This window comes from Pangasianodon hypophthalmus, chromosome 13 (genome assembly GCF_027358585.1).
Source record: "Pangasianodon hypophthalmus isolate fPanHyp1 chromosome 13, fPanHyp1.pri, whole genome shotgun sequence".
NCBI classification, from domain to species: Eukaryota; Metazoa; Chordata; class Actinopteri; order Siluriformes; family Pangasiidae; genus Pangasianodon; species Pangasianodon hypophthalmus.
In genome coordinates, this window is record NC_069722.1 from 14,321,216 (window position 1) to 14,346,869 (window position 25,654).

The following is a 25,654-nucleotide window of genomic DNA, read 5'->3' on the forward strand; positions in this document are numbered from 1 at the left end:
TTCTGCTCTTGCTGCTATCCACAGCTTGAGGTAAGTGAGACATTTAATAAATTGTTAGATGACAACAAATTTTGCATTTAATGGCCTGATATGCATAAATACAGCTGGAAGTGAAGAAAGGAGGTGGGGGAAGTTGTGTGTTGAATACCAGATTCATTAGAAGCTGCTGCTACTATATTATACTATTATAACAAGATTTGGTAACACTTCACTTGCATCATGACACAGACATAACCATGTCTGCTGTAATATGCGGTCATAAGTTGTCATAACAGTTGACATCCATTAATATAACAGTGTTACATCATAATATTTGGCATCTTATGTCCTATGCTATTTTTTTACTAAGTGTGCTCTAGCTTAGCATATGGCTTAAGACAGGTGTTACTGCACATACAATATGACACCTGTCATAACCCCAGTGACATAACATTTTATGCCACATCATTAAAATATCACAAGTTTATAATAAAAAAGTGTAAATGTATTATATTTTAAACATGTATTATAAACATTGACATTGTGACAGTTACATTGTTATTGTACAATTATTGTATCAGTGGGTACAGTTCAACATTCTCATGTTACAATCAACTGCTCCAAAATGTTGTATATTTAATGATACGCAATAACATGTTACTCATTCATTGTATAGTTTTTGCTTTTTAGTTTTTAAACCAGCTATTCTTAATATTCTATCAGATACCTTATAGTGACACTAGATAAGCAACCACTTTTTTTTAAATCTATGATAGACACAACCCGGTCTGGTGAATGTTCACGATTTATATCACTTCACTTTAAAATATATAGTTCACCCAAATACTAAACACAGCAATGTCTCAGGTGTTGACATGACACGTAGATGTCACTACTAAAGCCCAATTTACACCTAAACTTTTATAAAGCATTTTTAGTCACAAATGGGCTTCCATTTTAACCAACATATAAAACCACAACAACTGTGATTGCATAGTAAAAACCCATCCACTCTTCTCTGTTGTATGCTGATACGAGTGACCTCCATAGAAATCCACATTAACATTACTTTATTGAAACAATCATTGTATTTACATAATCGCTGTATTAATGCTGTTAAAATATCATTTGCATGATCATAAATTTTTCACTTCAAACAAGGTCAGATTGTCTCTCCCAAATTTTTGCTACACATCACTTTTTTCCTGCATGGCTGAGAGGAAGATGTCATTCTGTCATCATTTTGCACATTATTTTTAAATTTAATGCCATTCAATCTTGCTTTAATCTGTATTGGTGTATTCAATCCCTTGTATGTTTTTAAATGATTTCTTGATTTTGGACTGTTGGGACTCAAATATGTGCACACTTGTATGCAATTCCCTGTATTTATTACACTACCCCTAAAATATTGACATAAAATGTAGTAACAGAGAAGACATGAAATATATTTGCTGTATGTTCTGATAGCCAACTGGTTATTTTTACCAATAAAAATCAAATGAAATCTAAGTACAGGTCATTAGAAAATATCATTGTGCTGCACTGCTCACACTCAATTATTAAAGGGAATACAATACAGTGTACTGATCCTAGACCTTGTTTTCACATGCGTGCCGAGGTTACAAAATTCATTAATTGATTATAAAGTGTCTCTTAATACTCAATACTGAACACCTCCATTTATCTCCACTTATGGTACACAGTATGTGCCAAAAGTATGTGGCCACCTGACCAATCACTCCAGTATGTGCTATTTGATCATCCCATTCCAGATATAGTCGCCCCATTGCTGTTATAATAACTGCCACTCTTCTGGGAAGACTTTACACCAGATTTTGGAGTGTGGGTATGGGGATTTCAGTTCAGCCACTAGAGCATTAGTGAGGCACTGATGTCAGGAAAGGTGGTCTGGGGCGCAGTCGGACTGTGCAGGCCACTCAAGTTCTTCCATCCTTGGCAAACTATATCTTTACGAACCTCACTTTGTGCACAGGGGCATTGTCATGTTGGGCTAGACCCCTTAGTTCCAGTGAGGACATTCTAGACATTCTAGACAATTGTGTGCTTCCAACAGTTTGGGGAAGGCCCACATATGAGTGTGATGGTCAGTTTTCCACATACCTCTGGCGATATAGTGTAGCAAGTTATTTTTTATTTACAGCCTATTGCATTATTATTACATGTAACCATTTTTAAATGTAATCATGTCACTGCAATTAGTTAACCATGCTGGAAAAAACACTTCCCGAAAGTTGTCTAATAGTTTTTATTAGCCATTAAAATCATGAGATGCAGATGGGAAAATGGCTAATTGAAACCATTTGTCGAACTCAAATCAGAAAGTGCTGTTTGTTTGTTTGTTTTTCACATGTAACCAATAAAAAGATGTTAGTGTTTACATTTTGTTATATCTTTCCTAATGAGTTTTAATGAGATTTGCAAACTAGCCTGAACAATAACTATGCTTTAATTTTCATTTCAAATTGCATTCCACTTTTCAGTTTAGGCACCCTGTTTTGGCCAACATTTATTTATGTCCTACATCCTGGAATGCTTTTTTTTAACGATGTTTTCCACCCAGGGATTTAACAGCTGTACTTGTAACTCAGTTTGAATCTGCCCTCTTCTCTCCTGCAGGGGAAAGACAAGTTTCTAACCATTCTGCACCGCTACATGGACATTCATGGAACAGTCTATTATGAATCCCAGCGGCCTCCAGAAATCCCTGCCTTTGTAAGAAACCATGGCTTGTTGCCTCAACATGAGCTACAGCAGCTTCTTAGGAAGGCCAAGGTATTGTCATTGTTTTTGTGAGTTTTAACTTATTTATTGACTATCTGACATTATACCTAGGAACTGTTTTTTTGTACATTTCTTACATCAAAGCTGGGCCAGAGGAACTATTAATAATAGGCAAAGTATATAAAGCAGAGGTCAGATTATAGCCAAATACAGCTAATATACAGCAGGTAGTTCCATAATAAAGGTTAAAACATAGAGAACGGAAACATGACTCAAGGAACATGGAAAACAAAAGAACAATTAGATTAGTTACAATTAGATACATGAATACATTACTTCACACAAACAGTTGACAAGAATATAACTACAAGAATTTGTGTTGCTCAAGCAAATTTGTATCTTTCTTTTTTCAGCTTTTCGTAGGATTTGGCTTTCCTTATGAAGGTCCTGCCCCTTTGGAGGCCATAGCCAATGGCTGCATTTTCCTTCAGCCCAAATTCCATCCAGCTCGTAGCTCTCTCAACAACGAGTTCTTCAGAGGGAAGCCCATGTCCAGAGAGGTGAGCACTCAGCAATGATCAGCTAGAGTTAAATCAGATTCAGCAGAACCCGAAACTGAATTCGTGATGTTCGTAATCAAGTGTAATTTGTTGCTATGAGGAATTTGTACATATCAGGTATAAATGCATCTCTGAAAATTGAAGTAATTTCAAGTTGTAGAAGTACAAGTTTACTCAGAAAGAACAAATTAGTCTGGATCTAATCTAATTCAACCCCTGTGGTCAAAGTTTTATACACTGTACACTGTTGCACTAAGAAAATGCTGTGCCTCTGAAAAGGCAACTTTACAAAAAATAATTGTGCCTAACATCTGCATATACAAACATACACTGATCAGCCATAACATTAAATCCACCTGCCTAATATTGTGTAATTCCCCCCTGTGCTGCCAAAACAGCTCTGATCCGTCGAGGCATGGACTCCACAAGACCTCTGAAGGTGTGCTGTGGTATCTGGCACCAAGATGTTAGCATCAGATCTTTTAAGTCCTGTAAGTTGCAAGGTGGGGCCGCCATGGATAGGACTTGTTTGTCCAGGACATCCCACATTTGAGGGACATCCCACATTGAGATCTGGGGAATTTGGAGGCCATGTCAACACCTTGAACACTTTGTCATGTTCCTCCAACCATTCCTGAACAATTTTTGCAGTGTGGAAGGGTGCATTATCCTGCTGAAAGAGGCCACTGCTATTAGGGAATACCGTTACCATGTAGGTATTTACTTGGTCTGCAACAAAGGGTAGGTGGTACATGTCAAAGTAACATCAACATGAATGCCAGGACCCAAGGTTTCCCAGCAGAACAATGCCCAGAGCATCACACTGCCTATGCCGGCTTGCCTTCTGCCCTGGGCATCCTGGTGCCATCTCTTCACTAGGTAAGTGACACACATACACCCTTGACCCTGTTACCGGTTCAGCGGTTAACCTTCCTTGGACTACTTTTGGTGGGTACCAGCCACTGCATACCAGGAACACCCCACAAGACCTGCCATTTTGGAGATGCTCTGACCCAGTCGTCCAGCCATCACAATTTGGCCCTTGTCAAAGTCGCTCAGATCCTTATGCTTGCCCATTTTTTCTGTTTCCAACACATCAACTTCAAGAACTGACTATTCACTTGCTGCCTAATATATCCCACCCCTTGACAGGTGCCATTTTAACAAGATAATCAATGTTATTCACTTCAGTGGTTTTAATATTATGGCTGTATATTGCAGGACATTAAATTACATGTAATTATTTGGGATACAGTTAAAATGGTTTTTTTTTTTGTTTGTTTAAATGGACTTGTCAGGAGAACAGTTCCACATGTTCTTAAAGCTACAAATACTGCTTGTCTTGACCAGCAAAGAAGACAAGCATCAGGACTCTTTTCTGCATTGGCACCCAGGGGGTGGAAATAACTTCTTCTGGCTGTCCAAACAGCTGAGTCCTTTGCTGTCTTCAAACACAAACTTACATGTCAGCACTGATTCCTTTTTCTGGCAGGTTCCTAGCTTGTTGGCATCTTTAGACACGGGAAAAACTACACTAGAAAATATTATCTACTCTTATAATGCACAGCATATGACCTCATCAGACGACCTCCAGTCAAGCACCTGATTACTAATGTAACCTGATTGCAAGCATAATATTCCTGTCAAATAGTAGCCTTTTTAAAGAATTTTATTTAAGCTTTTGTAAGTCAATTGTCTTAAATTTTAATATGCTTTATGGAGTATATCTTAAATTTTATGCTAAAAAACATGGTAAGATATGTAAGGAATAACACACAACAGACCATGCTGTTATATGAAAATAATGCATGCCTAGGGAGTGATGCGGCCCAATGGGAGTGTCCATCCATCCATCCATCCATCCATCCCTCCATCCATTTTCTGTACTGCTTATCCTACATAGGGTCACGGGGAACCTGGAGCCTATCCCAAAAAATGACAAGGCACAATAGCACACACATTCACACACCCCAATGGGAGTGTATTATTTTTATTTAACAGCATGGCCTGTCATGTGTTATTCCTTACTTATCTTACCCAAATTTCTTCCACTTATACCACAGAAATTTGTCAACAGTTACAATGATTAATTTATTAATGGTTTATTCTTATATTCTGAGAGACAAGTTAGCTTATGTTCTCACTTATGTTATAGTCATGATAATAAACAGTCACTCTCTCACTAGTTCTCTCTTTCTTTCTCTCTCTCTCTCTCTCTCTCTCTCTCTCAAAACATAGCTTGTCATTTTACTGAGAAAACAGAGAGCATAAGCTCTTTTGTCCTGCAGATTTTCCTGTGCTGATAAACTTCTCAAAGCACTGTGACTGTTACAAAGTGTCAACAACTGAGGCTCCTTCTATAAATGTTAAATAAATGCCAAATGACATCACCACATCAGTGATTATAAGAATTAATTTGTTAAACAACAACACATCTTTTAAAATCCATTTATTATTAGTCTTAGATTATGTGGAGCGTCTGCCGCAAGTCTCTGTGTATGAGCTATAGAAACAATAATGTATTAGAATGAGCAGCATTAATATTAACCATTTAATATTAATCATTTATGTTACAGCCAGAACTACCCGTGCTGTTAGACAAAAATAAGGCACACCTTCCTACCAATCAGATTCGAGCATTTAACTGCAGTGTGGTATAAAGTGCTTTACAGAAATGAAAGGGTGTTACATTTACCTCATTTTCACTATAATTGAGCAGTTATTAGTTAAGGCCCTTACTCAAGGCCCAGCATTGGCAGCTTGCTGGTGCTGGGATTTGAACTTATAACCAGCCAAGTAGTAGTTTAATGCCTTAACCACTGAGCTACCACTGCGCATCATGTGCCAGATCCTGTAAGCATGTACCACAGAGGTATTTGATTTTGATACTCTCCCATATTAGTCACTGTAGCCTTTCAAGCCCATATTACACCAGATTCAGTGAGGCACAAGTGCCACTGCAACCACTCCGTAACGCTTTTCAATATTCTTTTAATTCACACTAGGCATAGGTAGCACCTAGCCACTGTAGAGGTTGCACAATCATGACCTCCTGCTATATTATTATTTTAAATTAAGTTCAATTAATTTTCATTATGACTGTTGGTTTCAGTGTATGTCTATAGAGTTTTTGCTTCATTTAAACACACAACTGAAAAAAATGAAGATGCTGTATAAAACTAGAGTAAATTGGTGCACCAAATGTCAATATTGTTGTCACTCGCTCTGCTGTTAGGACATGATTTTAGGGTAGCTTGAAATTTTTATTACCTGGAATCTCATCATTGCAAATTTGGTCTTAAATTACTTTTGAAGTGTCTTTAAAATCTTAAAAAGTAATAAATTCAACAGTATCCTATATATTTAGTTTATACTTGCAGACACTCTGTAGTATAGACTAATGTTAATCATACAGCTACACTATTTACACTATTAGCTACACTATTTTGTGCCAGTATAACATCACACCCCCATACACACTTACTAACCCATATTGTTTATATAGTGATAATCCTATGCAATTTTTGTCTTTTATCTTTTTTTAATCAGGTGTCTTCTCAACACCCCTACACCGAGCAGTACATTGGCAGACCGCATGTCATCACTGTGGACTATAACAATTCAGAGGAAATTGAAGCAACCATTAAAGAAATCCTGAAATCCAAGGTGAGCTTAAATTCACTTAAAATAAGCACACAGTGAAATACTTGTGCAAAAATTATTTCTTATTAATCGGATTATCTTCAACAGAATTTCGCCAATTTTCACCATGTAGATTAGGAACTATGGAAGTCCGGTTGAGTTGCCCATTTAAGGTAACAGTAGAAGCGCCTATTGAGCACAATAGACCAGTAGTATGGTTTTAATTTTACAGCTACAAATTTAATGAATATTGATTGTAAACTTTTCCAACTTTTTCCAACTTTTCCTTAGCTATGAAATTACAATCAAATGTTTTTTTTAGGTATTTAGTCTCCCACACACAGTAAAGAGGACGAGACCATGACTATCAACTTCTATAAGAATATCACCTTCTATAAAAAACAAACAGACAAATACAACAAAATTGAATATAGTACATATCGTACACACATAGCTGGAAACTTTATTACATATTTTAGTAAAAGGCTCACGGACTTTTAACACAGAGCTGCTCAGTTTGTGAGCTTGCCTAGTTTGTCACTTTTCCTTTTTGTTAAATATGGCAAATAAACTCTGAGGACTGTGGTTCATGAGTGTAGGTTTCTTGTTTATTGATATATTTTTGATGTATCGTCATTTTGATAATCATTGTAAAACAAGTTATCTTGATCTTCTTTGTGAAATTGCTGATAAATCTAGCTCACAGCTGACTGACAGCAGGCAGTGAACTTCTGCTAAGTCACTTAAGTTTAGCGACTTAGTGACAGTGCGGTAACACGTTTTAACACAGCTCATACATAAATACAGGGGCGTGAGTGTAATATTATACCTTAATAATATCAAGAGTGGAAAGTCAAAAACAAGCTATGTGTTTTATCTTTTTACTAACTTTTGACATTTTAGCTGGGTAACTTAATGAATGAAGAGTAGTGCTGGTGAGCCCCCTTGTGAACCTGTTATGTCAAGAAGCCTTATTGTAATCCCTTGGAGTTAGAGTTGGAGACAAATTTATGAACACTATATATTTGAATTACAGTGATAACCATGTGGTTGAGCCAGCTGTTAAAGGGTTAAACTGTTCATTAACAATTATCTTAGAGCAGATGGGAACATAACTATTGCTGTGCTCTGCCTTTGGCAAATCCAGTGAGGCACAATATTGGCTCATCAGGGACTGTTAGAATCTCCACTATTGGACACTGCACTATTAGCACAGTAGATATTGGTTGGCTCAGCTTGAATTATGAGTCCTTCTGGGTTCACATGGCTTCCAACAAATGCTGATACTAGTTGACCATGTTCCACATATTGTCCTGCTGTAGAAATGCCAGTAGCATTAATCACTTCTGGAGTGCTTGATCCATCTCCCCCATAGGCAGCAGACACAATCAATTGATCCTCCCCTCTGATGTATAACTTCAGTGCACTTCCCAAGTGTGTGTAGACAGCCAAACACAATGGTCTACGGTGGTTGCACAGCAAATAAAAAACATTTCAGAAATCGGCAAACTTCATTATGGCTGACAAACAGCTTATTCTTTAAGACAATGGCAATACTGTAGTAGGGATTAACATAAAAATAAATATGAGAATGGGGACAAGACTGTGCATAAATCTCTACATAAAATATTTTTGAGAATTGAAACCAGTTGCAGCTCTGTGGCAATCCCCAGCCCACACTGCCATCTAATTAACCGAAAAAGCACCTGCATAAATTTTACATGGTTGCATTTTGGCAGAATAATATAATCATTAAACTGCCTTTATCAGATTACCACCCAAAGTGTAATAAAGTTTGTAATAAAATTTTGTTATTACAAATGGCAGATAGAGGAGGTTACTTTCACTTCCATTTCTATTTCTAGTATATCTCATCATATTCTCCAAGAAAATTATCACAGTGAAGGTAATTTTCTGAAATACTATATGAGGTTTGCATTGTGACAATTACAATTAATTGATGTTTCTGTGTTACTTCAGGGGCACTGTTTGTTTTCAGTCACATGCAAAATGTGGATATTGATTACAGCAGTGGTGTTTGTGTCTCTGTATGTATACACAGGTAGAGCCCTTCTTGCCTTATGAATATACCTCTGAAGGAATGCTAGAAAGACTGAATGCTTACATCCAGCATCAGGTATGCTTTTGGTTTATGTACAAACACACACACACACACACACACACACTCACACACTCACACACAAGCTGCAAATCATCCCTTGACATGAGCTAATTAGTTCAGCATGAACTAATTAATGACATTGATTTATTTTTTGCTGTTTTTTTTTTTTTTTTACCCATACAAAGGATTTCTGTCGCATCAATGGCCCCTTTCCATCAGCCAATGAGTCCAAACTGTGGCCGGGGAATCCACCAAACCCTTTTGTCCTCATGCCCAACTCCACAGGTGTGGTATGGGCCTCAAACATCAGTGCTCCAGCATCTTGGCCCCCTCTCAGTGCCCTGAGGCTGCTCCTCAGTCCTGAGGCCTCATCGTGTGTGAAGACATGCCAGGATGCTGGCCTCATCTGTGAGCCTGCCTTCTTCCCTTTCATTAACAATATGGAGGCTTTCAATGGGTGAGGATTTTAAAGAAAATGTTGCTTTTAGAATAAGTTGTTCAATAATATGAATGTCATTATGAAACTGATGTAGACAGCACGAGAGACAGCAGAAGCTTCACTTGTTTATTCTATCCAAAACAACGCAACTGCACACAGCAATTATTTATACATAATATCTAAAGTGGGTGGTGCTGGGGTGCAGCAGGCAGTGCTGGTGCCTTACAGATCCATGTCCCAGGGTGTACCACTGAGCCCCAGTTCCTGTCCACATGTCCATGTTGGGTTCTCTAGTTCCTCTCATCCAAAAAGTATACAAGTATAAATTGAGCTCCTGCTTTACCACCACAGACTGTTACACCATCTACAACCCCTGGCAAAAATTATGGAATCACCACACTTAGAGGATGTTCACCCAGCCTTTTTACTTTATAGCAAAAAAACAAATCACAGATATGACACAAAAAAGGTTTTGTTCAATAGCTTAACATTCTGGCTTTGTGAAACATACAGCAAAAAAATTCAGTGACATTTTTTTTTATTAATGGCATGTAAATTTCCAAATCAAGTAGAGGAAAAAATCACTCAATGTTGAGGAAAAAATTATGGAATCATCAACAAAAAAACACAATTAATACTTTGTTGCTCCTCCTCTGGCTTTTATTCTTTGAGGCATAGACCTCACTAATGAAAAACAATATTCCCCATCAATCTGGTTCCAACTTTCTCGAATAGCAGTTGACAGATGAGCTTTGCAGGGTGGAGCCTTATTATGGACCAGTTTTTTTTTAATATCCACCATAAATTTTCAATTGTATTGAGATCCGGACTGTTTGCTGGCCATATCACTGAGTTGATATGCCTTTCCTGAAGAAATGCTTTACCACTGTGGCTCTGTGGCAAGATGCACTGTCATCCTGAAAAATTATTTCATCATCACCAAACCTATTTTCTATGGATGGAATGAGAAAATGTCCAGAATTTCACTGTACAACTGTGCATTGACTGCTGAGGTAATGACTGCCATCTCCCCTGGTTCTTTACCTGACATGCAACCCAATATCATAAATGAGTTGGGAAATTTGATTGGTTCAGGCAGTCATCTTTATATGTTTCGTTAGAACAGCACCAGACAAAAGTTCCAGCATCATCTCCTTGGCCAATGCAGATTCGTGATTCATCACTGAATTTCACTTTCATCCAATCATCCACACTCCATGATTGCTTCTCCTTAGCCCACTGTAACCTTGTTTTCTTCTGTTTTGGTGTTAGTGCTGGTTTTCTTTTGGCTTTTCTATATATAAATCTCATTTCATTCAGACGGTTTCTTACAGTTCTGTCACAAACATTGACTCCTGTTTCTGCCCGTTTGTTTTTCATTTGTTTTGTTGTGCATTTTCTATTTTCAAGGCATATTGCTTTGAGTTTTCTATCCTGATGCTTTGACATCTTAGTCTGCCTGTATATCTACCTTTCATAACCTTCCCATTAAGTTTATACTTGCAACATTTTAGACACAGCTGACTGGGAGCAACCAACTTCTTTGGCCACACTCCATGTTGAAATTCCTTGTTGAAGGAGTTTTATAATCCTTTCCAATGTTTCAATTGACATCTCTCTCGTTGGAGCCATGTTTCCTTTCAATTAGCCAAGTTCAACAGCCCATTAAAGTGTGTAAGCACTCCCTTTTAACTGCTGACTAATTAGCATGTTTAGACGTGTCCCGGTATTTGTTTTAGAAATGGAAATTAAAAGATGATTCCATAATTTTTTCCTCAACATTGAGTGATTCCATACTTTTTTCCTCTACTTGATTTGGAAAATTACATGCCATTAGTAAAAAAAATGTCACTGAATTTTTTCGCTGTATGTTTCACAAAGCCAGAATGTTAAGCTATTGAACAAAACCTTTTTTGTGTCATATCTGTGATTTGTTTTTTTGCTATAAAGTAAAAAAGCTGGGTGAACATCCTCTAAGTGTGGTGATTCCATAAATTTTGCCAGGGGGTGTATAAGTCTGCTGACCAAATCTGTTTGTCAATTTCACACTCTTTTTTCCATTTTCCACTTGTGAATAATATCCCAAGGTACTTAAAGTCCTTCACCAGGGACAAGATGTCCCCCCTCACCTGAAGAGAGCATTCTGTTCTTTTCCGGAACAGAACTATGTCCTCTAGGAAAGGAGGTGTTTTGCATTCCAGCCACTTCACACTCAAAAGTGAAACAGTGAGTGTTGGAGGTAGGTGCATGTTGGGTGTGTAGGATGGTGCCAAGAAAACATCCCTGCAAGTAACAGGCATGTTACCTCCAGCACCCCATACGACCACAAAGAGGAATGGAGAAGACAATCCCTTGGTGGAGTATTACATGCACCATAAAACAGTTTTGACTTAACTTGTGTGTGCATAACTTGTAAAATATTACACAATAGTCCATAATTCATTACATATGAGTCTATAATGATACTATAATATATAAAATAGTATTCAAACCCTGCCTCTATACACTTACTGAGCAATTTATTAGGAACACCTGTACACCTAATCATTCATGCAATTATCTAATTTGCCAATCGTGTGGCAGCAGTGCAATGCATAAAATCATGCAGGTACGGGACAGCAGCTTTGGGTAATGTTCACATCAACCATAAGAATGGGGAAAATGCATGTCTTAGTGATTTTGACCGTGGCATGATTGTTGGTGCCAGACGGGCTAGTTTGAGTATTTCTATAACTGCTGATCTCCTGGGATTTTTACGCACCACAGTCTCTAGGGTTTACTCAGAATGGTGCAATAAAGAAAAAACATCCAGTGAGCGGCAGTTCTGCAGACAATAATGCCTTATTGATGAGAGAGGTAAACAGAGAATGGCCAGACTAGTTTTGAGCTGACAGAAAAGCTACAGTAATTCAGATAACCACTCTCAAACCTTGAGGCAGATGGGCTACAACAGCAGAAGACCACATCAGGTCCCACTTCTCTCAGTCAAGTACAGAAAGCTGAGGCTGCAGTGGGCACAAGCTCACCAAAACTGGACAATTGAAGACTGGAAAAAAGTAGCGTGGTCTGATGAATCTTGATTTCTGTTGAGGCACACAGATAGTAGGGTCGGAATTTGGTGCCAACAGCATGAATCTATGGACTCAACCAGTTTACCCATCTTCAGATAGCTACTTCCAGCATGATAATGCACCATATCACAAAGCAAAACTCATCTCAAGCTGGTTTCATGAACATGACAATGAGTTCAGTGTTCATCAGTGGCCTCCCCAGTCACCAGATCTGAATCTAATAGAACATCTTTGGGACATAGTAGAACAGACTCGCAGCATGAAAGTGCACCTGAAAAATCTGCAGGAATTGCGTGATGCAATCAAGTCAACGTGGACCAGAATCTCAAAGGAATGTTTCCAACATCTTGTGGAATCCATGCCATGTAGAATTGACACTGTACCCAGTATCAGTATAGTGTTCTTAATAAAGTGCTCTGCAAGTGTATATTTACAGTTAAATTTATCAATTGTACCTTTGAAACTTTTTCTCTAACTTTTCCCTCAGAGCTAGGTGTCGCATATTTTACTTTGTGCTACAACACTAAATGTTTTAGTACCAATGCTACATTTTTTGGATTTTTTTTTTAAGGGTTACGTGAGAATGAGAAGAGAGAAAAATGTTCTGATTAATATGAATTAAATAAAATGCTCTGGCAGGTTTTGTTTCATTTATGCTGCAGATGAGGTACAGCCAAGTATCATGTGGAAATGATAACAGTGTTACACTTTCTATGCATATCATGTGGGATTAGACTGTCCAGTGTAAATCTGTTAGTGGTTCTGATTGTCATGTGGCGCCAAATGAAATGAAAACCGTGAAGGGACCAAGCTCGATTTCTTCTGGTGAGCTTGACCCATGATCCAGACAGCTCTTGTGCATTTATTGATATTTACAATAATGAGACATTCTTAGTCATTATGGTTTTGCTCTCATATTAATGAAATTTTTACATGCATACAGTATATAGTCTATATAATATGGCAGTAGTCAGCTAAGCCCCCGACATCATCATTTCTAGCGATACCTCTGGCCCACTGAGACATTAACATATGGAGACACTTGATAGAATTGATCCAATGTTTTCTGGTTTATGGGGCATATCTAAAGGGCTACGCACAAATCTGAATTTGTGACAGGACAAAAATAATTATTTTCCCTAAATGCTTAAAATATATGTGTGTTTCAAACAGGATTGATGTTCAGTGTGAGGCTTTGGAAATGGAGATGAACCATTTATTTCCGGCTGTGGCTGTCAAGGGGAGAGAGTGTTTCCTGCAGAAGGAAGCGCTCCTGTTCAGCTGCGCTGGGATCAGCACCAAACACCGACGCCTTTGTCCCTGTAGAGACTTCCTTCAGGGCCAGGTGGCGCTGTGCAGAGATTGTTTCTGAGATCTATGATACACTGAGACCAGATCCTGGGCCAGATGAGGTGATTGCCTTCCCATAAACATTAAGGCCTGATGAACTAATCCACTCATGCCTGAATACAATGGATCCCTCAAGAAATGAGAGATATAAGAAGCATATCCGAGCTGAGATTGGATGGAACAAACATAATCAGATTTCTACAGTTTCCAGACTGCTTAAGAGGTTAAGAGAGTACAATTTTTCTTTTTCTTTTTTTTTGTAGATGGCAAAAGCGGCTATTTTTCCACAATTATTCTTTGAATGTTGTTATATCCAAATGCACACAAAGCATTGAAATAACTGATAATGCTGGTGATTTTTATAAACACATATGGTAAATGGTACAAGTGTACTGTTCACTGTTCTGTGGTATCCTAACATCTTTTAATATTTTTTTTTTCAAACTTCAAGATATTATCAGATATATCATCAGAAGCCCGAAATCATTTGGAAACTGGCATAATCGTCATCTGAATGCTTTCTCAATATAATCAGCTCTAGGCAGCACAACACCAAGATTCACATACACATAAGAGATGTTATGTAGAATATCTCCTGAAGTCAACTGCAGTAAAAAAGTGGGCCTCATTTATCAGTATATTCATATAAGTTGTGTGTAAATGTTTGGGTAAGCCAAACTGAACTAAAAATTTCCAATGGATTTACAAAGGTTTTGGAAATGCTGATTTTCTTCATCTTCGCATGTATATGTTGATGAATGACAATCACCCATTATTACCAGGCACATGCATGGCACAGCTGATCTGCATTTGGTGACCCACAAAACTCCATAAAAGGCAAAGCTCACACAGCTGAAATGATGAGTAAACAGCAAAAAAATACTCTCAGAGGTAGAAGGGAAAGTTATTTAGACTCACGTCTATGCCAATAATAATATATATATTATTAAACACTGTAACAACACCTGAAAAGATAAAGACAAATTACAGAAAAGGTGAATTAGGTGTGAACTAAGTGACGTGGAAAGAAAATAGTGTGACATGAAAATGGAGGAGACCCAGATGATCATGCACACCAAGTATATCACGCAGGGAAGCTATTTTTAAATTGTTTTAAGTCTCTCAGCTAACGTACTGAACTGTTGGACTGCATGAAAAGAAGATGCTGTGGCAAATGGAACCATTTTATAAGGCAGCTTTTGTCCTGTCATACCGGTCTTTAAACCTCCTTTCCATCATAAGCGTGGTGACTGCACACTGGGACAGCATTTATGAAGTTGTAACATGAAAACAAATGCAATACAATTCAGATGTCTCCAAGATTTGATTCTTTCATGATTCATTTTGTGTCTGAAGCAGTATTTTAAGACCTGTACACTTTATGCAAGACTAGTGTTCATAGGGCTACATACATAATATCTGCATAAGCCCTTTATAACACATATAGGACTACATATAGGGTGTCATATAATGTTCATATTGTACATAATGTACATAAAGACTGTCAACTTTGATGTTAAGTTGACATAACACTCAAATCAAGTTACAGAATTTTGTAGATATGAGGTTGTGTTGACATTTTCTGGGCTCTCTTATGTTACAATGCCACTGTCAAACAGTTGGATGCAATAGCAGTGCTGGGTTTATTAATAGTTAATAAAAGCTAGCAAAACAAAACAGAAAGACAATAATCGAAAACCATATTGTAGGCAAAGGGTTGGGCAACGTACAAACCAGCGCAAACTAGGCAAATCCGTAACAGTAAACTAGATGGAAACGAGATAAAACCAGACAAGATATTGCACAGATATACAGTATGACTCAGTAATGGCACATATGTGAATGGAGTGAGACTTCACAAATTAAAGTGAACAGTCCGGAGTATATAAAGGTTATGCACTGATTGGAAACAAGTGTATTTGATTAGACGTTCAGTGGCTGTGAGCAGGGATAGGTTTCTTGCGAGTCACATGGTCATAACATATCACATGACTGGCTGTGGAGTTTCTCAACTGACATGGAGGTTGGCTGGTATTCATAGGTAGTTTGACTGCTTTGGAGTTATTCCATCAATGTGACAGCCAACTGATTTTTTCTTTATCTCAGAGTCATGGCAATATCACAGCCAAACTTACTCTAATTTAAGGTAGTTAAACAATAGTAAAATTATGCTCACTTTATTTAAAGAATAAAAGTAAATAAATGCAATATGTATAGCAACTGAAGGCAGCTGCAGTAAAGGATTGCATCCAAGTATTAAAAATAATCCTAATATTTATGATTATGTTAGTTTGTCCAATTACTTTTGAGCCTGTGAAACTGGAGGGACTCTGTAAAAAATGGCTGTAATTCGTAAACGGTTAATACAATAAACCCCCTGAATTAAAGCTGAAAGTTTAATCACATCTTGATTGCTTCATTTCAAATCCATTGTAGTGGTGTACAGAGGCAAAATGACAGCCCTTTGGGACAAAGCCCAATTATTCACAATGTGCAACTGCTCAGTATTCTTCAGAGATGCTCTGGCTGAAGTGAAGAGAGTTGCTAAAATATAGTGTAGAACAAGACCGCAATTGCTAGGTTTTTTTTTTTCCTTCCATAATCTGTGTTCTCCATGTATTTTGTTTTGTTATCTAATCTATGTATTTTGTATTTTGTTCTCCAGCCTGTGAAAAAAAATTGCCATGAACTAGATAGTGTTAGGATACTAGCTACAACCCTTACCAAGAGATTAACAAGTCATAGCTCTCAAATCACACACTTGCCCAACTCACTTAGGCATTACTAGCACTGCGCTAGCATGGTTTAGACCATACTTCACTGATAGATAGCATTTTATCTCCATTGGCAATTTCAAATCCCACACTATATCAGTCTCTCAAGGTGTTCCACAAGGCTGTAAAGTGACCTTGGGTTTGTGAAAGGTGCTCTTATTATTATTATTATTATTATTATTATTATTGTTATAAGCTAGTTTGAATTACAAAAGTATAAAGATATTCACCAATGCCTCCCTTATTGTTATTAGTTCTCAACTGGGCAGTGACACAAATTCCACAACAATTCCCCACAAAATTAATACCAGTAAGTGTCTCTATAACTCCATCTGTTCTGAATCCTTTTCTTCTCTTTTCTTATGGTATTGGACTCTTTTACACTCCATTTTTTACACTCTCACACTCTCTCTCTTTCCTGATTGGCTGCAGCTCCTGTCAACGATCCTGTAGCCAGTCTTCTTTTGATTATTTTTCTTCTCTGAATCACTACTAATGTTTGTTATTAATTTAAAAATCCTGTAACTTTCCTGTAATGTTTAGGCCTGGAGAAAATATACAGAGGAAAAATTACATTGTCATAAGTATTGATAAAAATCTTTACAGAAATAAGAAACACTTTTTAGTGAAAATATAGACAATGTTGTTGTTACAGTTTAATGTTTGTTGTTACAATTTTCACAATATAACAGTTAAATAGCTGTTTATATTCATATAATTCATGTCAGTATTTCCACCAAGTGACAAGTGAGACAATGTTTATTGATGTGCTCACCTTAGTTTAAATAATGTAATAATCTCATCGTCATTATAAGGCTCTGACATAACCAGGAGTACACCGAAGTACAATATCAGTTGTCATGATGTTCTAACGTATCACCCCTGTCATAACACAAACCTATATCGACAACTGTCAATTTATGTAATTTGTTTCAGACATTATGTCAACCTAACATCAAAATTAAGGAAAGGAGTATGTAATTACAGTGTGGACAGGTCTCAGAAACAAAACAAAAAATCATTTGGGTAAGATTTCTCTTCTGGACATTTTCAGTTTGTTTCTGGTTTTTCATTTTCATTCCTTAAACTGGTGATTTCACCATCATTTGTTGATTTCTTCATTTGCATGATGCTAAATATTAGTTCATTTAATTACTCACTATTAGCAACAGTACTGTATAATTGTGTGTGCTACATTTTTCATATGCACATGAATATTTGCAAAGAATGTACCAAGTGGTTTCATACAAAATAAAATCTTGTAATTTGAACCTTTTAATTTGAACTTGCCTTCCTTACTGATTTACAGGACATCACCAGTGCCTCTTATCTGAATGAAATTCTGTACTGAATGCCACATACCTTCAGCTATTACTATAAGAATACTAAAGAGAAAATAGTTGGTTGTCCTTTGTTTTTGTTTTAAGCAGAATATTAATTGTGTTCAATGATAATGTTTGGGCAGTTTTGTGAGATGATTATAAATTGTCTATTTTTACTTTAAATTTTTAATTGTTTTTTTTTTTCAATTAAGAAATGCTGTCATGAAACAGGTGAATAAGCATTCACTTTAAACGTTTCATTTTAACAAATCCTACTAATACAGTGGAGTTTCTCCTCTTCTCTTGTGTATTTCCTAGCTGAAAACCTAGAAAACTCAATTTACCTTATGAAATTTCCAGCCAAAGGGAAGAGAAAATCTGCTGAGAAAATGAGGTGCACTTGCTCACAAATGAAGAACCATCTGGGAGAATACATTATTTATAGCACAGACAGAAGGATCCTTTCGATTTTCAATAACGCCAGCTTTAAATATCTGTATTATGTAGATGCAGTATTTTCTCTTCAGTTTCTCTCTCTCTCTTTCTGAATTTGTTTCCCTCAGTGACTGCAAGTTTGCAGGTAGAAAAAGCCACAATAAAATAAGATTAAAATGCACTTGAAAAGAAGCTTGTCTTGGCCTACAGTAGACATTTTTTATTTCATCATCTGTACTGTTATATGATTATGCTAATTATTAGAACTATTTCAGAATTCTTTTTCACAGAGTACAACCCTACTGGTATTTTCTCCCAGCAGGACCAATTAAACTATGTTCCAGGACCAGATGTAGGAGTAATATGAGGTAAAGTCTAAGGGCAAAATGTCCTAAAATAGGTAGAAAGGGCGAAAAAAATCCAGTAGAAGCACATCAGCATTTCTATGTAATGAAAACCGTTTGATGTCAAAGTCAACTCTGAACCCATATGCTGCCACATCATTATAAAACTCCGTGGACAGGCTGACAGAGGCAGGTACACAATTTGCTGCTTGTCAAAGTCAGAGCTAAACTGCACAGAGCTTCTGCGCAATTAGATAAATGACTAAAGCAGAGTGATACTGTTCTTACCTGATAATGGGCCTCGTTTATCAGTCTTTTAGTAAAGTTGTGTAAATGTTTGCATAAGCCAAACTGAACTAAAAATTTCCACCAAACTTACAAATGTTTCAGAAACCCGGATTTTCTTCATACTCACGGGCATATATTGATCACGCGTAAAGTGCAAACTGTGTTCCCGACAGAGCTCATTTGCATTTAGTGACACCCATAAAACTCCGTAAAAGTTCACAGAGGGCTGGAAACACAAAATGCAAAAGTGGAAGTTATTTTGACTCACTTCTATGCCAATAAAAATCTGAAATGAAAAGAAAATGGTGTGACAGGAAAACAGAGGAGATAAAAAGATCTACACTGTACCTAGGTGATCATGGACACCATGCACATCACAAAGGGAAACTTGTATTTTCAAATAGTTTTATGTGTCTCAGCCAACATGCTGGATTTAAAGTGTTGTACAGCATTTTAAAAAGATGCTGTGGCAAATGAAACAATAAGCTTTATATGTTTACGGCTTTCAGATGCACAGACCAGCCCATCGTCCGTTTATCCAGTGGATTTTCCTTTGTCATAATAGATTGACTAGTTCTAATGGTCTTAATTTATGGGTTTGTTTTGGCTCTCTTTCTTTAGTTTTCGTATTCTTTAATTGTTACAAATAATGTAATATGATTGAGTCCTTTATATCAAATGCAGGTGGTCAGTGCACTTTATGTCAAATGCAAGTAGTCAAGACTGCCAAGTCCAAGACGAGGACTAGCTGAGATCAAGTCAATGCCAAGTTTTAATGGGGCCGAGGCCAAGTCAAGGTCAAATCCAAATGAAAGCGATACAGAGTCAAGATCAAGATCAAAAACCATCAAATCCTTTTTGAGGCCAAAACTTTACTTCAGCTAGGTGGCTTTATTCATGCATTGCACCAATGATTAGGCTAGGTTTTCTTGAATAAGAATTACATCTTGTTCAATTTTGTGCATATGGAAAGAAAAGATAACGCAAACATTATTTGTACAAACTCTCGTTCAAGACCAACATCAAATTTAGTGAGAAAAAGGCCCAAGGTTGAGATGAGTCCTGGTTCACCTCCTCCGGTATGCTGACTCACTGTTGTTGCTGATGAGGCCCACAACTGTAGTGTCATCAGCAAACTTGATGATGTGATTTGACCTATACTTTGCAGCACAGTCATGAGTCAGCAGTGCATACTGCAGTGGACTGAGCACACAGCCCTGGGGAATCTCGGTGTTCAGCGTGATGGTGCTGGTGGTGATGTTGCCGATCCCAACAGACTGGTGTCTCTCAATGGGCTGGTAGTCATTCAGACAGGACACAGACAATTTCTATGTCACACGGATGGTGGTGGTTGTCTTGAAGCACACAGGGACAACTGCTTGCCTCAGTGATATGTTAAAGATATCTGTAACGACATCTGCAAGCTGATTAGCTCATTCGCTGAGCACCTGCCCAGGTATGTTGTCAGGACCTGCAGCTTTCTGTGGAAAGCTACCTCTCAAGGCTACCTCTCAAGGTTTTTTCCTTATGGTGTCTCAGAAACCTTACCATTATCATCTCTGCCTTGATCATTAACGATCTAGATTTAGTCCCACATTTCTGTAAAGCTGCATCGTGACATTAGAAATTCATCCAAATTAAGCTGAAATTGCAGAGAATGTGAAACAAAACAGAAGAACAAAAGGAAGTTTCTTTGAGAAACTAATACATAAGATTACTTTTGCTACTTTTTAGTTAGTGGTTCAGATGAGGACATGGGCTTGTCCAATATTAGTTTAAAGAGCAAGACTAATTCTGTCTGGAGAGCTGACATTTACAGAAGATATTGTTTCTTTTGCTTGCTTTGAAAGTCAACAGTAAAGGTGATTGACTTCAGGTTTTTTTTTTTTTTTTAATTCCTCCCACAAAGCCAAGTTAACCAAAGTTTGCATGCCTTTCTTGTACAACAAATACACTGAACACTGTCCTTCGAGCTTTATCTATAAGGTGTTTGATGAATAGTTAGCATTATGCTGTGGTATACTGACCAAGTGAAAGAAGGTTTGGACTAACATTAGTCTACTTGTCTAAGTGACCTTTATGGTTTACTTGACAAGACATTTAGTTTTATTCATTTTGCAGATGTTTAAAGCAGCCTACGAGTGGGCTGAGCTGTGAAGGGATTAGGTCAAGGTCCCTGCAGTGATGCTTTGGTGATACTGAGATTTAAACTTACAGCCTTGGCTTGTGTGATGGTGATGCTCTTGTAGTAAGCATGATTCATGATCTCAGTGTTATAAGGTTCTATCTGGGAGATGAGCCATTTTGAGCTACGGAGCATCCAAGTTTTGATATTCCAGCCAGCTAAATTCTAATGTCCTGTAATACAGTTTAAGGTTGTACGTTTAAATTTTTATCAAAATTCTGATTTTCAGAAACATTTTCAAAATTCAGATTTAGAAAGTGGATTTTTGAACAGTGACCTAACAGATGTTTACTGGAAAGTTCAGTTTTAGCATATTGCATGTAGCTAAATAATGTTGGTAATGTCTATTATGGTAATATTATGATAATATTTTCTGATATTAGCTAAAATATTAGCTTTGCAAGGAGATATATTTTTAATATGCCAGAAAACCTTTGTAAAACAATAACACCACACAACACCCCTTTATTTAATAATATAATGAATTAGTCAATTCATTTTTGACCAAAATGCCAAATAGAAATGTAATACTGAGGTCACAATGTGCATGTTCTCCTGGAGAAGTGGATCATTTACAGGGAAACTGACTTCATTACTGCATTTTTCTCAGGGCAATTGGCTTGTTATAGCCATAGTATATCCTGGGCCCTTTTGCAATTATCCAAACAGAGCTCTTGCCAATATAGTTTAGGACTTTTTATACCCATAAAGAAGTTTTATACCCATAAAATGTCTGTGTCTTGGCTGGCCAATAAATAAAATATGACTAACGTCTGTCAGGTACAAACACACAGGGGCAAAATAATGTTTTAAGAAGCTGACATTTAAAAGAATTCCCTTGATTTCTGAGTTTTATTGCAGTACTAACTTCTTTCTAACAGGGTTTAACCTATTGAACTAGCATTATGTCTTATTTACTGTCTTTTATTGTGACCAGGTTGGTTTCAGCAGAGCAAGCTGTGCATGTGCAAATGCAATTGATTTTTTTATAGTTAGGATATTTTGGATATTTTCTGCTTGTTAAACAGCCCCTTCTGCCAGAAACCGGTGGAGAGACAGCTCCAAGCTGGAATTATTGATTCAAATTATGCTCAGGTGTTCCATAAATTAGCTGCAGAACAGAAGGATGTGGTGTGTGCTTATAGTGGCTAATCAGTAGAAAATTATGAAATTCCTTTTTTTTTCTCTAGCCCACTCATTTTCCCATAGACGTTTTTCATGCATTAACAGCCTGTGGTGGAAATTGCAGAAATGAATTGCTCTATAGATAATTGATGCAACATTTAGCATGATATTAGACAGTGTGAATTAATTTTAATAAATTGCCAAAAGCTTCTAGAGGTAATCAGTATATCTGGGCAAACCTTAGTTTGGTACATAGTTTAAAAACATAGTTTACATAGTTTCAAAAATCATTTGAAGTTTCCGTATTGATGCATTTTTTCAGCATTTATTTGTAAAATACATGACATAATATTAAAATGTAACACTGCAAACTTGGAGACTAAGAGTGGCATATTTGAAGGGATTATGATGAATATAGTCTTAAAAATAATAACAGGTAAGTACCTGGCTAGCTATATATTACAGTGGCACTACTGGTTTGCTACTAGCCTGCTAACATTAGCAAGCGTGATAGTTAACATGATCAGATGTGTAATGCTGTCATTTAAAAACATTACTACCTGGTTATCAGTAGAAACAGAGACAGAAAGAGAGGAAAACAGAAATAGCCAATAGTAAAACAAATAGACAGAGAAACAGCTGAAAGTTCAAGGGTGTCAAGTGAGGTTTTACAATGCTTAGTGATTAGGCTTATGCTAAAGCCGAATATCATGGTGCAAAATTAAGTAAGACTGCAGGTTATACGTATACACTCCACAGCTAAGTTCTGCTTCCAGCTAATTTAAAAAGCTATACTGATCAGTGGAGCATGGCACTACAACATGCAGAATCAGTACACATACGCCATCTGGTTTAATAAAATTAAATGAACATCATTTGTCCTTTCATTTACCTGGCTATCCTTTCATTTCACATGGCAGGAAGTGGCTTATTAGCTATTTGGGTTGTGAGTTTCCTCAGTGAAGCTTGGCGAGATCAGATGAACTTTGTCATATTTTTCTATTCATAACCAAAGTCCTTCAGTTGTGCAACAAAGTGCATTGAATATGTGGAGGGAGGGTCCAGAGAGTGCAGCCATTCAGGAGTAGTCATCCCTACCAATGTTATAGCCTACCCCTAATGCCTACCACATACTTTTTATTAATGAATTTTATTAACTCATGAACACAACCAAAGCCTTTTCATGTTTGGACTTTCAGTGCAGCATGAAGTATCCCATGAAAGACATTTTAAACTCTAAACCATAGATCATGGGCCTGTCTGTATAGCTCATTAAACTGTCCAGGGTATAGACCAGCTTAGTCACTGCTTACAATGTCTCTGTTTAACCCACAGGCCCTCATCTCAGCACTCTGCCATTTAGCCCATCAGCCAAAAAGAGAGCATGGGAATAGATCTGTCTCCATTTGTCATGAACTAATTATTTTCTCCAGTGCAGTTTCCACTGTGCTTGACCCTGTTTCGGATCCTGGCCAAGGTGCTTGACTCACATTGAACAGGCTGCTGAATTTGGAATTAGATGCAAATTGTATCTAATATCAAGCCCAAAATGTAGCAATATTAATAACAGTAGCAATGATTCAGCAAGTCAAAGCTTATGCATGTGTTCAGTATCAACACTGCCATATTTATAGTTGGTTTTGAACATCAAACAAATCATTTGTCCACAAGACAAACCTATTCGAAATACTGTATATCAATATGATGATAACATTAAAGTCAAAGTTGAAACCAAGTGAAAAATCTTATCACACCAATGCTCCTTTGTTAAACAATTAATGTTATTAGGGATCTCCTCTCTGAGATCAGGCTGTTTTGATGGGGCTTGTGTTCGGGTAAGGGAGGGAGCGTGAGTATGGTTCAAAGAAGAGGTGTGCATTGGGATTGCGTCTTCTATAAAGTATCAATAGTGTGGGTTTGCCTTAAATTTCAGATGGATCAAAGTTGCCAACTTGCTTTCATGAGTTATTCAATTGGCCAGAAGATGAAACAAGAAAAGTGTGTTGTTCATGAGGGATGGATAGATAGAGGCATGTGAAAGAAGAACATTTGTAATGAGTCATGCACAACAGTTTGAAACTATCTCACTGCTTTAAGCAGCAGATGCCCTGGAGAGATTTCATACAGCTGTGATGAGAAGACAAAGACATTCTATTCTCCATAGTGTACAATATGTGAGAATTGTTGTGTCTTAGAGTTCTATTCTGAAAATTGCCTTGTTACATCGACTCAAAACTACAACACCAAATGCAGCCCAATTCCCTTTCCCTTTATAACTGAAATTCCTAACTGGGTCAGGAAGCCTGCAAGCATTGCCAGAGCTGTGCTTTAGCTTCAGGCTATAATTAGCTGGAGAAGACAATAGCCTCCCTCTGTTTCTCTTTAAAAAGTATTTTAGTGTCGTGCCAATCCAAAGGCATTCATGCTTAGCTTTTGATACAAGTATGTCTTGGCACTGGAAAGTAAATGCATGTACTTTATAGCACTCATGGATACCTGAGTGCTATGCAGCATAGACATGTGTAGTTAGTGAGGAGGTATTGCTTTTCACCAAAACACTCTTGTAAAACTAAATAACACAGCCGTTTTCATATACTTACAGACATATTTAAATTTGTCACTACACTGTAAAAGTCCAACCAAACAGCATTAACAGTTACAGAAGTATATGTGTCATATTCCATTGCTTTAAAAAGAAAACCTCCATTTACACTTGATAGAATAGATTTTCAACACAAAGGAGACAGTTGCCAGAGACAGTTGAACATTAATGTATGGTTTCCGCTAGACCTTTTCCATTCAGAGTGGAGGACAGTCCAAAGGGAAACCCATTAAACAAAGGAAATTTGAGGATGGCCAAAAACAATGATGGACTACCAGATAGCAATTTAATGCTAGCTTAATGCCAACTCATACCACTTTTAGCTGATCCACATATTGGCATGCTGTGACAGATGAACTCATCTGAATTGTGCTGCCAGAACACTGCAAACCGCAACTCAGTCTTGATATGACTGTAGCTCTGGCATGACATGGCAGGAACAGAACTTAGAGCTGGGATGAAGCAGACCCAAATCTGAAATTCCTACAAGCATTAAATATGGCTGGTTGCTTTTTGTTTTTGCTTTGTTTTGTTTTTTTTTGGTTGTTGTTTAAATTATAAATGGATAGAAATCAGCTATATTTTTGAATATTTTTATGCATTCACTGTAAATGAATGTATTACAAACAGAACATGTCACTTTAATTAAGTGTGTACTCAAAAATTTACAG

At 37.2% G+C, this 25,654-nt stretch overlaps 1 protein-coding gene across 1 annotated transcript in view; it reads left to right on the plus strand.

Annotated features, from left to right (window-relative positions):
- The window catches only part of LOC113528345 (alpha-1,6-mannosylglycoprotein 6-beta-N-acetylglucosaminyltransferase B), an 84,085-nt gene extending 66,169 nt beyond the window's left edge, over window positions 1-17,916 (plus strand). The window contains exons 12-18 of the mRNA XM_026916850.3: window positions 25-30; window positions 2,620-2,775; window positions 3,138-3,284; window positions 6,834-6,950; window positions 8,989-9,063; window positions 9,234-9,505; window positions 13,732-17,916. Of these exons, the coding sequence (XP_026772651.1) occupies window positions 25-30; window positions 2,620-2,775; window positions 3,138-3,284; window positions 6,834-6,950; window positions 8,989-9,063; window positions 9,234-9,505; window positions 13,732-13,930 (972 nt within the window). The 3' untranslated portion in view covers window positions 13,931-17,916. The remainder of the gene's footprint in view (window positions 1-24; window positions 31-2,619; window positions 2,776-3,137; window positions 3,285-6,833; window positions 6,951-8,988; window positions 9,064-9,233; window positions 9,506-13,731) is intronic.
- Window positions 17,917-25,654: the final 7,738 nt, after the last annotated feature.